Below are 14,925 nucleotides of genomic sequence, written 5' to 3'. Positions count from 1 at the left end.
ATGCCCTTTGGCACAAACTTGAGAGATTGCCAGGAATCCAACCAAATGTAATTATAAAGGTTGTTGGCTTTCTGTTTGCTCTCTATTGGAAAAGGCTTATGGTTTCTTGGGCTAAATCTTTTTTCCTTTGAGAATATGGCATTGTTTACCATTGGTAACTGGGCATTCATTTCACATGCAAGGCTGCTTTGGCTCTAAAGAGGTGATTCAGTTTATGGAATAGGGTGCTTCTGTTATTTTTGGTTTAGCAGCTTTTACAAAAATGGACATAATCTTCTATTTTATCCTTGTATTTATACTATTAAACTTTGTTTCTTTCTCAAAATTTAGATTGCCCCAGTCCCAACCTAGATACTTCAAAGGACTGTAAATCAGGTAAGGGATATGATTAATATTGGTAAATGCCCAAGTGAAATTTTTACAAAATAACCAATTCATAGCAAGATAAATTACAAGTTATTTTTCTGTTTTACTTCAAACAATCTGAATGAAAGGTAGGGACTTTCATCTTTCTACTTGAAAGAGTTGAATGAATTTTAAACTTTCATGATTACCTAGCCTAGTGAAATCAGTGACTTTAAAGTTTGGTGATAAAGATGGACTTAGTGAAACTGAGAATTTATCTGATGGGGCAGTCAGGCCATTTTCTAGATTGGCTCCACTAACCTAATAGAGGGTCCTCTGTGAGCCCAGCCAGGTGGTGGATACTTGGCTAGGGTAGTCCTGGGAGGCTTCCCTGAGGAGGTGATGGTCGACTTGAACTCTGAAGGATGAATTGAGGTAACAGGGCAAAGGTGGGGAAAAGAGTTGTCTTAGTTCAAAAGACTTGCAGATGTAAAGGCCGTGATGTGGGAAAGTGCACAGTGCTTGTTTTCAGAGGCTGAAGAAGGTCAGATGACTGGAATCAGAGAGAGAGGGGAAAGGTGGCAGGGCCATAGTGTGTCTGCAGAGGCAGGCGGGGGCTAGCATAGGCCCTTCGGATTAAAAAATCTGTTCTCCGGAGAAGATGTACAAATGGCCAATAAGCACATAAAAGATGCTCAATATCATTTCAGGAAGATACAAATCAAAACCACAGCAAGATACCACTTCACACCCACTAGGATGGCTATAATGAAAAAGATAGTAGCAAGTGTTGTCAAGGATGTAGAGAAATTAAAACCCTCATATACCGCTGATGGGAATGTAAATTGTCACAGCCATCTCGGAAAACAGGTCATTCTCAAATAGCTAAACAAATTACCATTTGATCCAGCAATTTCTCTCCTCTGTGTATACCCAAGAGAAACTTGTGCATGAATGTTCACAGCGACATTATTCATGATAGTCAAAAGTTGGAAACAACCCAAAAGTCCATCAAGTTTTAAATGCATAAACAAAATGTGGTACACCCATTTGTATTACTTCGCTAGGACTGCTGTAACGAAGTGCCACAGACTGGGGGGCTTAACCAACAGAAATGTATTGTCTCACAGTTCTGGGGGCTAGAAGTCTTGAGATCAAGGTGTCGGCAGGGTTGATTCCTTCTGAGGACTTGGAGGGAAGATCTGTTCCAGATCTCTTTTGTTGATTTGTAGATAGCCATCATCATGATCATATGATGTTCTTCCTATGATGTGTCTCTGTGTCTGAATTTCCCTTTTTTGTAAGGACACCAGTCATCCTGGATTAGCGCCTACCCTAATGATCTCATTTTACCTGAGGTAAATACCTCTATAAAGACTCTATCTCCAAATAAGGTCATAGTCTAAGGACTTCAAATATGAATTTTCTTTTGTGGGGGGGAACACAATTCAATACACAACACCATATAATGGAATATTATTCAGCCATAAAAAAGAATAAAGTGCTGATACATACTACAACATGGTTGAACCTTGGAAACGTGCTCAGTGAGAAAAGACAGGTACAAAAGCCTGTGTATTATGTAATTCCATTTATATGAAATGTCCAGAAGAGGCAAATCTATTCAGGCAGAAGATAGAGTATCGGTTGTCTAGGTCTGGGAGGAATGGGGAGGTTGGATAGTTAAAAGGTACAGGGGTTTTTTGGGGCGATGAAAATGTAAAATTGATTGTCACGATAGATGTACAACTCTGTGAATATGGGAAAAACCATTGAATTGTGCACTTTGAGTGAATTGTTTAATATGCAAATTCGATCTCAATAAGGTCATTATAGAAAAAAAAACAGGTTATATCAGAAGAAAAATATCCAAAACTTGTTGTCCAGAAAAAAATCCACGTGTTTTCTTGAAAAACTTAAGCTCAGTCACGTCTGTGCCCAGGGCCCTGCTTCCCGAACAGTTTGCTGGGACTGTGGTTTTTGCACACTTGATTTATTCCTGTGATTAGGTTTATGTGGAATAGAATATACTTCAGGACAGACAAGTAGCAAAAGTTGTCCCTCTGATTTGTTTTCTTACCCTTGTCATTTCTGAGAACAGAGCCAACTGGCAATCTTGTTGCCAGATGGTAGAGTTTTTATTGTTATATCTGGAAAATTAAGTATATTTTCTCTTTTTCCTCAAGGTAATATTGTACAGGTTTGATGATGACACCGGCTATTTTTATGAGGTTTCCATGTTCCTAGTGACAAAAGGGGAACAGTACCTAAAGTTATGCGAAGTACCCTTTGGTTTTAGCGTTAAATAAAGAGGAGAACTATGGATTTGTAAGATATAACCAAAATGGAGATTAAAATGGGATTGTGCAAGGACAGCTCTCCCCTAGCTGTCTGAGAAAGGAGGAGAAAGTCCGCTGCTGGTGATGGTTTCTGAATCAAAAGATGAGAGTTAAAAGTGTGTACCCTCAGAGTATGGTCCAGCCAGTGGGTACCACAGAGTGTCAGGTGAGTGAAGCGACAGACACCTCAGGCCAGAGTGGGGTGGAGCCTTCTCAGCTGGATGAGAAGCAGAGGGTGATTCTTGTAAACTGAGAGCAGAGCTGATAACGGGGTACAGGGCAGGGCAGCGAGCCCCAGAGGGGAGACGGGAGTGACCCCGAACTTGGCCTCGGGAGTGGAGAGGAAGCGGGCTGTGCAGCCGCTGTTTCTCTCTAGGCTGAGAGTATGTGGAAGGGGCTGTGGCCTGCATTCCCCTGCTGTCTGCCCCGAAGTGTCCAACCCTCAGAGGAGAGAAAATGCACCGGCCTCTGGACCAGATAAGGCATGGGACCTGCTCTTTCAGTTTGCCTGCTTTCACATTCCCTCTGTTCCCTTTCTCACCTTTCTCTCCTTTTATTTTTTTTTTTTAAAGTAAAGTTTATTTTTAAAAGCTTAGCTTTTTCTAGTTGAATGCAGTGGATCAAAGGAAGGAGTATGGATTTTGTCTGCATCTAGGCTGGCGTTCTGAAGGACAGCCGGGTGTGGTGAAGGTGGCACCCATCAGAATGAGAAACTGGGAGAAGAGAAGCTCAGAGCTGGGGGTTGTTTGTGCACCAGCTTCCCTGAACAGGGAGCCAGCTGTTAGAGCTTTCACCTGTACAAATAGGGGAAGGGTTTAGTGCTTGTAGCAGCAGGCTTGGACTGGCCTGTCACTGGAGTTTAGGAGTGAATGTGACCTATTAGTAACACTTATTAAGTGCCTACTGTGTGCGAGGCCCTGGGCTGGTCCCTCTTCGCAGACATCTTATTTAGTTCTCAAATTTGTGCCGTGAGGCAGAAAAATGGTCCTGGGGGCTTGAGCAGGATCCCAGGGCAGGGAGGCAGAAATAGAATCAGGAGTCCTAGGTCTAGAACCGGCGGGAAGGTGAGCTGAAGGGCTGGCCCCAGACTCCCTCTCCCAGGGACCAGGGGCAGCAGGTGGGCCTCACCTGGGACTGGTCCAGGCAGAATGACAGCCCTGCAGAGGTCCAAGACTGCCCGAGGGAACGGACAGAATAAAGAGGGGCCACGGTAGGGGCTGCTTGCTTCTTTAAAGCTGGGCAAAGCATTCGTTCGTTCACACATTCATTCATTCATTGAGCATCTGTATAGGGATGGGTGCTGGGGAATCAGGGTGGTGAGACACAGCCTCAGTCCTCCGGGGCTCACAGACCAACAGCTAAGCAAGCAGGCACTGCTTGGCAACGGGGTAAATGTGACAGGATGGATCAGGAAAGAGGCAGGGCTCACCTACCTTGGTGGGGCAGAGGGAGACTGTCAGCAGAAGTGACATTGCGCTGGCTCTTAATGGATGCCTAGGAGCTCTGCAGGTGGGGTCTGGGGAAGGGGTTTCCAGGCAATGGGGTGGCATCTGTAAGGGCTTGGAGGAAGGAGTGGTAATCATCCTGGGGTACAGCCTGGGGAACGAGGAAGTGACTAAAATGGGTTGATTCTAGGCCAGTGGTTCTCAACCCTGGCTGCACACTGAAGTTATCTGGGGACCTTTAAAAAAATACTGCTGGGCTTCCCTGGTGGCGCAGTGGTTGAGAGTCCACCTGCCGATGCAGGGGACACGGGTTCATGCCCCGGTCTGGGAAGATCCCACATGCCGCAGAGCGGCTGGGCCCGTGAGCCATGGCCACTGAGCCTGCGCGTCCGGAGCCTGTGCTCCGCAACGGGAGAGGCCACAACAGTGAGAGGCCCGTGTACCGCAAAAAAAAAAAAAAAAAAAAAAAGAAAAAATACTGCTGTTCGGGCCCCATCCCAGAGTCCCAGGCATGGGTGTGTTTAGAAAGCTCCCTAGGTGATATCAGCGTGTAGCCAAGGTTGAGAACCACTGCTCTGTTCTTCCAGCCCTGGAAGACCAGGCCAAGTCATATCACTTTGATTTCCCAGCACCTGTTTGAACGCCTCACCCTCCCCTCAGGCATCCTCTCATGCAGGAGTCTGCCTCCTACTCCACCCCCCCCACCCCCGCCCCATCCAATCAGTCTCCAGCTTCTGGGTGTTGAACTGCTGAAGTAACAAGAAGCATGTTTGCAAGTGTAACAACATGGTTAAGAGAGCAAGTTCAGGCCAGACTGCCCAAGTTGAAATCTTAGCGTCGGACTTGGTTGGCGGGGGTGGGGGTGGGGGTGGGGGTGGGGGTGGGATGAGGGGTAATGCCCTGGTGCTTGTGGTGTTGCATAAGTCAGTTCACTGACCTCAGCTTACCTTGTTTGGAAGTGAGAGTTAATGTGTAAATATACATAAAGCCCTTACATAAATATATGTAAATATATATATATATATATATGCAAAGTGAGTAAATAAATGTAAATGAGTGAATACACGTAAATGAGTAAGTATATGCACAGTGCCTGGCACATAGTGAACACTCTAAAAAGCTGCTCGTAGCTGCTGTATTATCGTTCTCATCTTTATTCTCAAATCTTTCCATTTCTCCATGGAACTATTGTCCGTCCTTGGTTTTGGTTGTCAGTAGTTGTGTGTAGGGAGGGAAGATTGGAGAATGATATTAATAGCTTTCCATGTATTTGCTCAGGGGATCCTGAGCCTGCATGGGGGGCGAAGCAGGGCGGCAGTGGAGGGGAGGGAGTGGAGGGGGTGCACTTGGCTGAGCAGATTCTGCCCGGGCACTCATCTGGTTAGCCAGGGGAGGCCCAGGGTGCGCCTGGAGGTGGAGGTCAGATCCAGATTTGGGAGTAGGTGGCCAGCCCTCTCGGGGCTCTTGAGGTGGAAAGAAGGCTGGAAGTGGGGAGTGTGGGTGGAGTGTGGAGAGGAGCAGAAGGCAAATGGAGGGCACATGGAGAGGCAGGCGGAGAACCAGGACAGACGGGAGGGCTGTGCAGGCAGGATGGGGTGGTAGGGGTCTCGTCTGCCCGCGGGAGTCATGGGTCTGGGGCTTAGTGGGCCTTTGGGGACATCAGGGAACGGATTCCAAACTAGTTGTGGGAACAGAAGCCTGATTGCCGTGGATGGAGGCGCTGAGTGGGCGTGAGAAAGGGGAGGGAGCATTCTTGGGGACCGCTCTTTCCAGAAGTAGTTGAACACTGTAGACTGTTTGTCCTATGCTTCAGGGAAATGGCATTTACACTACAGTATTCTGCACTGTTGTGTCATTGAACTTTTGCATGGAGCCTTCTAGACGTACGAGTGCGGGTCCAAGACGGGAGCAGCGAGAGCAGGTCAGGCTGTGGGTGGGACTTGGGTGACAGCCAAATAAAGTGATTATTGCAGCCAGAGTGTGATTTGAGCTCATATTTAAGCCATTAAAGTATGTTTTATCCAGCTCCAAAGAAAGATAAGCCTTCTTTTATGTAAACCAGGCTAGTTTGGGACTTAGTGAGAATGGTTGAAAGGAAGAAATTAGTTGAGTTCGGATCTGTTTTATTGTATGTATAATTAAAAAAAATAGTTCCTACTTTTATTCATTGTGTGCTTCTCCTGGCATATGCTTTTTTTTTAGGTGAGGACAGCAGTTCTGAGAGCAGTTCTGAAAGTGAATCTGGTGAGTTATCTGTGTATGTGTTTCTTTAATTACAGAATTCTAGTTAAACATAGACACCTTTATTCTTATTTTAAAGTAATGCCCAGATCACTTACATTGCTTGAGGACATAATAATTACTAGTGTCTTTTTTGTGAAGTACTGAAAAAGTACTTACATGGTAAATAATTGCTAGTTGGCAAGCAAAGTAGCAAAACAGGATGAGCTGAAAAAGAAAGACAGGAAATGGTTGCTATTGGTGAGAGGCAAACATTTTACCTATAATCCCATTAGCCTGTGTTTTTTCTTAGTTGTCGTATGAATATGATTTAGACCTTTTTTTTTTTTTTGTAGATAACGAGACGCCAAAACCAGAAAAAACAAGTGAGTATATCCTTCCTTCCTCTGACTTTCTTTTTTGTTGTTGAAAGGAAGAAAGATGGATAGGCTTTGAGATTTTTAGGTTGCAAGTTGCTTGTTCATGATCTTTTCCTGTGTAAAATTGGGTTCAACATTGGGAAAGGAATAAGTATTTTGAAAATTTGAGCTCAGTAGACTTGGAATACAAGGGATGTGTTCCTGGTCTGCATTGATGCCAAGACTCTGCATGTGTGGTTCTGCCCTCACAGTTCCCAAAGGAGAAGAGATTGAGGGACTGGCTGAAATCTGCAGTGTCGCCGCAGCGGCCTTGGCTTCCTTCCGAGGTGGTCGCCGCCCACAGTTTATCATCGCAGAGTAAACTGTTTGCTGCTGAAAATGTTGTACATTTGTGGTTTAAAGTTTCTGGCTTGCTCTTCTGGCTGTTTGTGAACAACTTGAGTATGAAACCACTGTAAAGACGTAGATTCTAAATATAAAATTTGGTTTTGATCTAAAGTTTTGTGAAAGACTTAGGAAAAAAATGTTTGCATGACTAAGCTTATATTCTAACTGATTTTATTTTACTGCAGGATTTTTTCCCCCCAGTTCTTAGAATATAATCTGCTTATAAACACAAATACTATAGCAAGGCAGTCAGAGGGCTCCTTTGTAATATTTTTAAATTAATGAAGTCTCTTCACTCAGAAGTCCTTCTGTCTTTAATCTAATTCTCTCTGCGGTTTCCCAATGGAGAACCCGTGAAGGTAATTGTAAACTCCTTGCAATCACGTTATGTATTGATAAGAACCTGTAATTATTTCTGTATCACACTCGTGGAGTAGATGTCACATTCTGATACCCATAAGGAGAGAATGTGTACCAGCCCTCCTACTCCCAATCCCCTTTATACATTATAAGGACTATTTCATCCTGCAAAATGCGGTCAGAAGTCTAGCCTCCAATAGATTGGATTAGGATAGAAATGAAGTCAGAAAGCTGTGTATTGGGATCTGGTCTTTGTTGTCCCTGGTTAATAATTGAGTAAATGGCCATAGGGACACAGAGCCAGAGGCAGGACCCTCAGGGTCCTGGAAGCCAGGCCTGGACCAGGGCCTCACCAGGGTGGCAACCACGTGGAAGACATTTGAGTCAGAGAGGCTCGAGATAGGCTCATGTTTGGGTGGGAGGGCACGGTCAGTGCGGTCAGACAGGGCATGTGTGGGTCAGGGAGCTGCTGGCCCTGGCCCTTGGCCAAATTAGACTCCTGGATGTCTTTGGCAGTGAAAGTGGGTGGGCTGAGGATTATTTCTCTGCTTTGGCTGGGAGGACCTGGTGGAAGACTCAGTTTGCTGGGTGGTTAGGATTCTCTAACCTCTTTTCTTTTCTCTGCTCCCAAGGCAGATAGGTAGAAACAAAAACATGGGATGTGGATGAAATGCAGTGTAGATCAGCAGTCCCCAACCTTTTTGGCACTAGGGACCAGTTTCATGGAAGACGGTTTTTCTATGGACCCGGGTCAGGGGGGTGTGGATATGGCTCAGGTGGTAATGCAAGTGATGGGGACGGTGATGGGGAGCCCCAGATGAAGCTTCACTCGCTCTCCCACCACTCACTTCCTGCTGTGCGGCCTGGTTCCTAACAGGAACCAGGGGTTGGGGACCCTGGGTATAGATGATAACCACTAAATAATTTAGAATTTTATGATGCTTTTTAGCATAGTGGCTGTGGAAATATGATTGAAGAATTTTGTGGTGCAGGACTTGGGTCAGTATTTAAGAACCTTTGGATCTGTAGTATTCTGAGTCCAGAATTCTGAATACTTTTAGTCTCTGGTTTCTATTTCATCTTAATGCTGTTTTTTAAAGCTGGTTCTCTCTTGCAACTCCTGGTTCCTGTATAATGAATGCCCTGATAGCAGGCAGCTTGTGTGGCCAGGGCTGGAGCAGCATCCTGGGGAGAGTCCGCACCTTCTGGGCATTGGTGGTGGCCTAGGACCTTCCACATGTGGTGAAGATGCCTGTCTTACCCATGGGCTCACCCTTCCAATGCTTGTTCAGATCTCTAAAATATAAAACCAAGCATTCAACATATTAGGTCTTACCCCAAGTGAAGGGTTATTGTCTACTTTAGAATTCTTTAATTTTTTAATGAGTTCCACCCATTGCCCTAGCAAAATAATAGTAACAGTTAGCTAGCACTCACTGAGTGCTTGCTGAGTGCCAGGTAGAATACCTACCTGTAATTTTATTTTCTATCTTTCTGGGGGTGGTATTATGTTAATCCTCATTTAACAGATGAGGAAAGTAATGGACAGAGAGATTTAGTACATAACTAGAGTGCCCAAGCTCATGCAACTAGTGGCCGGTGTAGATAATAGGAAAATTCACCCCTGTTCCCTTTCATAATACATTTTTGTATTCTGGAATTATAGTCATTCAGAAAGTGAGCATTTACCAGGCCCTGGGGTTACAGTCCTCATGAAGCTTACATTCTAGTGGGGAGAGAGACAGGAAGCAGAAACACTGAACTGTATAGTGTGCAAGGTGGCAGGCAGTGTCCTGAAGAAAATGAAGGGGGAAGAGAGGTGTCAGGCAGGCCCTGCTTTGGTCAGGGTGGGGGCATCAAGAAAGCCTCTCTGATAAGGGGACATTTGAACAGAGACTGCAAGGATGTAAGGGAGTGAGCAGTGTGAATATTTGTTCTAGGAGACAGTAAGTGCAAAGGCCCTGAGGCAGGAGCGTGCTTTGGTGTGGAGAGTGGCTCGGAGTGATGGGAGGGCAGTAAGTGTGGGGAGGCTGATAGAAGCTGAAAGTAGTGGGGAGCCAATGGAAGGAGTCTACATGCTAAATTGGAGACGCTTACGAGATAGTTCCAGTTTAAACATGCCTAAAATCAGATGTCAACTCCTCTCTTACTTCCAAGCTTATCTCTAACTCTGTACTAGCCTGAAGGGCTGATGCCTGTCAAGCTCTACCTTGGGGATAATGACTCCAGCTTAGTTCCCTACTCCTGGCCACCGTGAAGGGCTCTTCACTGGGGGCTGCGGCCGTCCAGCTGAGACGCTGGCCTATGTGAGGAGTAACTAGTGAAGAGCTCATTCATGACCACCTGTGCCTCAGTCCCTTCTTGTCTCCACAGATGGGGAGCTAAGAGAGTCTTCCACCGAGGAAGCGTCTAATCAGGGTAAGAGCGAGGCAGTGCCCTTGCCCTCTCGTTTTCTCTAATTCATCCCGTTCTCCCTGTGCCTGTGGTGTGAGAGGAGGATTCTGAGAGCTGTTGCTTCTGTGCCAGGAGATCAGCTAAAGACTTAATGTGCCAAAATGGGGTGCATGGAAACTTAAAGAGTCGCTTTCAAGCTCGTTTTCATGCCTTTAGACCTACAGCGGGACTCACAAGCATGATGCATCATGTGGCACTGAATCCACTCACGGAGATGTTTAATGTATGTTTGAAGTTCCTTTTGGTTGTGAAGCTGGAGATGGGGGTTTGAGTGATTTACCCTGTGACTGACTTACGCCAGTACATGTGTGACCATATCTTTTACAGTTGAAGAATGGCAGGGTAAAGAATTGCCTACAGATCATTTTAATTCAGGTATGAACTGATGTTTTCCAAAATATTCTCATTATTGCTGAGGGACCTGTACCTTTGAATTTTGTAATCTGGTCATATCTTATATATTTATTAAAACAATTTTTGTCTGAAAATGCCAGTCACATTCCTATAAGTAAAACTTTTTCTCTATCATTTAGAATTTAATGAAATCCAATCTCACTGTGAACACTGTAATGCTGAAAATGTAAGTATCTTTTAATTATGAAGGATGATTCTTTAATTTGCTTTATTTAAGAAAACAGCATTTACTTGTAGGTTATATATGTGCTTTTTCTCCAGAAACACAATGAACTAGTGACCCCCAGGCTCCTTTCCCGGGGACAGTTTTTGTAAGTAATTGTGAATGCAGAAGACATATCGTCAGTAATTTAACTTTCTACATAATTATAACCCCAAGCAGGGGAAACACAAAAAGCATAACTAACTTTACATATTTTATGTAATTACTTGGATTGTTTTCTTTGATAATGGTGCTGCTTCAAAATGTTATAGAGTTCCCTTAGTGCTTTTGAGTGAAATTAAAAACAAAAAAATGAATTGAAAAAAAAATTTTCAGAAGTCTTCTCCTAACCAAACATCAGGACTAAACAGGTGTTCTTATCTATCCAATGCAGACTGAAGGTGGACACAGAGGGAACTTACCAGTGCATGGAGACTGGTCTGATATTTGAGGTTAACAGAAAAGTTGACATCAAGTATTGCGTCCTGTCCTGGAGCAAATACGCAGACCTGGTTGTGAAGCCCTGGGTGGTCGGTGGACCCTTGTTTGATGTTAAATGTGACCCAACCTGTCTTACCTCCATTCATTTTCCACATTCCCTCTGCTTGGGTCGTAAGTACTCGTTTGCTAAAAGTTTAGTTAGTGTGTGCATGTGCATATGTGTGAGAGTATATGTGCAACCCATACAATACCTGGAATACTGATTCACCTTCATGTGTTAACAGACTGCGATGCCAACATGATGTTCAAAGTCTTACATGTTAAAAGTACTGGGGCCTTGTTAGAATATACTGTGGACCATTCTGCAACCCATGTCAAATGGCACGTGAGCTCTCTTTCTCCTGTGGGACCTGTTATTCAAAGCGAAGAAACAGTATTCCACCACGGGGCCGTGATCCTGTACAAAGCCATCGACCATAACCCATCCTTGTCTTTTCGAGTGTACATAGCAACCAATAATGAGTCCTTCATCAAGGTAAATCAATGAAAGTGAATACTAAATGTTGAATACTTTGTGTTCAGACTTTACATGACATCTGGGTGGGTCCCGTCCCTGTTGATTTAAGCGTCACCCACAGCGGGTCTGATTTGGTGCTCGCCCAAAGAGGTCATCAGGTCAGTGACTAGGTGCATGCCAAGTCCTCAGATCCATGGAGTACAGGTGTTTATACATGTAAACAGTGTCGTGAAGATAACAGATAGGAAAATAGCGCTCCAGAGGTGGGGATGGCGCAGACAGGCAGGCCTGACCTTGGAGAGGGTTGCCTGGTGGGCAGCCTAGGCCATCTGTTCTCTACGCCTTGCTGCTCAACATGTGGTCTGGGGACCAGGGGACCAGGGGACATGGAGACCAGCAGTGGCTGGCTGACATTAGCAGGGAGTTCGTTAAAATGCAAAGTCTAAAAAAAAAAAAAAAAAAAAAAAAAAAGCAAAGTCTCAGCCCCACCCAGACCTGCAGACTCAGAGCCTGCACTGGTCAACATTTCCAGGTGACTGGGACATTAGAGTTGGAGAAGCACCTGCTCTAGATAGACTGGGGAGACGTTTCAGGTCTTTGGGTCAAGTGTAGGGCGACTGAAGTTTTCTCCTTGGCCTAAAACTCCGTCAGTAAGATGGATCTCTTAGGGTAACTCATTCCAGAGCAATTTTTTGGATAAAAATTGACCTTGGGTTCAACATTCTGGGCTTTGTAGCAGCAAATGTTCATGAAGCACCCAATATGTTTAAGGTAGAATGGCCTGAGGGGAGGGGTGTGGATATTCATAATGGAACCAGTTTTCCAGAACACAGAATAAGGCCATGATGTTTAGCCCATTTTCTGCACTGTATCTATAACAGAGAATTGAATCTCTTTTCGTAGGCTGACTCACTGTCAATACAGTTAAAACGACTTAGAGGTGGATGGAGCACTGAATATAGTAGATAAAGCAGTGACTCAAAATTATACTTTCAGATTCAAAATTAAGGTTTAACAGAATTGGAAAATAGTAAGCATTAGAGCTATAATAAAGTGTACTAATTTATGAGTTATAATTTGAGTTATAGAATTTATATCAAACTACCTACTCCCAGTGGTTTTAGGTTGTAATATTTCCATGCTTTAAAAATATTATACTGATTTTAATTAGCAATATGTATTAAAGTATAAAAACTTTATTAAGTAGTAGGTTCTTAGTTTCCTCCTAAGCAAGTAGAATACGCTTCCTGTAGTCTCATTAAAGATAATACTTTCCGTTGGGAAAGTAGTCTTTAAAATGGTATAAAAATAATCACATCTAAAGTATAATTAGTATAGCACAGGGCACTCTGCTCAGTGTTATGTGGCAGCCTGGATGGGAGGGAGCCTGGGGGAGAATGGATGCATGTATATGTATGGCTGAGTCGCTTTGCTGTGCCCCTGAAACTTTCACAACATTGTTAATCGGCTATACTCCAATATAAAATAAAAAGTTAAAAAAAATGTATAATTAGCATAGATTTGGAATAAGTACTATTGTTTGATGAACTTTATATTTTTTTAAAGTAAAATCAGTTAATTAAAAGAGCGTTATTCCACACTTCCTGGGAAGCTGGGGTAGGGAGCTGATTGTATCAGCAAGTGTAGAAAAGGATGCCCCCAGAACAATGGAGAGTGTGGCATGCATAAGGCAGGATGTCCTTCCTGGCTGATGTTTCATTTTTACACCTTTCTTCTTGGGTTGATTTTTTTTCCTACGTAGGAAAAGATTTCCTGAACTCTGCCTCCGGAAACCTAAATTTCATGTTCGGCTGTACAGCTGCTTTACCAAGGGAGCTTGGGCCAAAGGTTACATTAACCTCTTGGGGGCATTCGAACATTACATATAAAGTCAGTGTCCCCTCTAGGCCCATGTCAAGGGGATAGTTGTGAAAATAAGGATGGAAACAAACTCTGAATAGGCTGGAACCACGTACCGTAAAAGAGTTGCTTTCTGTTCACACGATGGGCATGTAGTTAGTAATACAAATGTGTAATGCTAGTGCTAATTTAATTTTCTCAGATTCTTCAGAAGCAGATTTTTGGTGCCACACAGGGTATAAGTGTTGCTTTTGGCTGTAGTGCTTTCGCAGGAAGATGTTTGGCGATCTGGGTGCCGGAAGTGCAGATCAAAGGCGACTCAGCCTCTGTGGCTTTTTTCCCTCGTGAGCACTGTGAAAGCTACTCCCCCGCTGTCATTCTGTAGGAGGAAGTGAAGATAATGCAGCTGGCACATGCACAGCCTGGCTCTTAGGTCTCTGACAGTTGTTGCTGATGGATTTCGAAACCAAAACCTATTTCCTCCTTTAGGATATTTCCAAGGCTGTAAAGCACTCCTCTAAGAAATTCATGAAAATCGACAAGCCTCCCGTTTGCCAGAAGCTGTTGCAGAATGGGAAGAAGTACAGGCTGATCAGTGAGCCAGAAGCTGAAATCACCCCCGAGGTAGGTATTTTAAAAACCACCCTGGAGTAGTAGCAAGGATATATATTTCTTAGATATGGTGTTTTGAAGATATTCAAAATAATGCATTTTGTTTTCCTTTTTTATTTCCCAGTTTCTAAGAAGGCAGTTGTTTTGCTAAACTTGTTCTTTATTCCAAAAATGCAGTTGAATTTCAGGATTTATCTGCAGTCATTGGAAAAATAGACTATCCAATCTCTTTCCCTTTAAAAAGGTTTTAAATGTTCTTGCATTTTAAATTAAATTCTTCAAACAGTGTTAGCAAGGGATATTGGACTTTTCTTAATGGAAGGCATTTGAAAAGTACTTATTAGGACGAATTGTTGTTAGATTTGAACTATTCACTGTACACACCATGACATTTGTAAGTGATCTTGGTTTCTCAGAAATGGCTTAGTTTATTTTTAAAACTTATTTTCATTATGTGCTCTGAGCATATGCCACAGCTTCTCTAGTCTGGACGGCTGCATGGAAATTCCTTTTGTACACCTCCTTTTGTTTGTTTGTTTGTTTCATAGTTTATGAAAAGTTGAAAACGTTTTGATTCCATTAAATTAAAATGTGAGGCAAGAGAGCTAATGGCAGTGGTCCATGTTGTACTGTTTTATTATATTATTAGGGGCCTCGTGCCCTGTAGAAGCAGTCAGGTTGGTCAGACAGTCTTCTATAACCTTCCTTCCTTTCCAGTTTCAAAGCGTCTCTCCACACCCTTTGAACCATTTGAGCCTTACAACAACATGACTGAGGAAACTAATGTGCAAAGCAGGTGGGCGATCTGCACACACCTGGGCATTGGAGGGCTCGCCCAGGGCCCCGACTGCCCTTGGCCTCTAAAGCCACTGTCCCCACACTGGGATCTGAGAGGCTGATTCTCAGCCCTTCTAAGCTAATCAGGCCCTGGCAGATGGTACATCAAAAC

At 43.9% G+C, this 14,925-nt stretch overlaps 1 protein-coding gene across 1 annotated transcript in view; it reads left to right on the top strand.

Moving 5' to 3' along the window:
* The window catches only part of LOC308617934 (uncharacterized protein), a gene marked incomplete at its 5' end in the record, with an annotated part of 56,407 nt that overhangs the window by 29,870 nt on the left and 11,612 nt on the right, over positions 1–14,925 (top strand). Inside the window, 10 exons of the mRNA XM_081235344.1 lie at positions 331–375; positions 6,332–6,373; positions 6,706–6,735; positions 9,850–9,894; positions 10,258–10,305; positions 10,464–10,510; positions 10,606–10,655; positions 10,941–11,158; positions 11,272–11,522; positions 13,854–13,988. Coding sequence (XP_081091470.1) covers positions 331–375; positions 6,332–6,373; positions 6,706–6,735; positions 9,850–9,894; positions 10,258–10,305; positions 10,464–10,510; positions 10,606–10,655; positions 10,941–11,158; positions 11,272–11,522; positions 13,854–13,988 — 911 coding nt within the window. The remainder of the gene's footprint in view (positions 1–330; positions 376–6,331; positions 6,374–6,705; positions 6,736–9,849; positions 9,895–10,257; positions 10,306–10,463; positions 10,511–10,605; positions 10,656–10,940; positions 11,159–11,271; positions 11,523–13,853; positions 13,989–14,925) is intronic.

The sequence above is a fragment of the Mesoplodon bidens genome, assembly GCF_964165515.1.
Source record: "Mesoplodon bidens genome assembly, chromosome: 5".
In the NCBI taxonomy this organism is placed as follows: domain Eukaryota; kingdom Metazoa; phylum Chordata; class Mammalia; order Artiodactyla; family Ziphiidae; genus Mesoplodon; species Mesoplodon bidens.
Note: the sequence above shows the minus strand (reverse complement) of the source record. Positions and strands in the feature narration are given on the sequence as shown.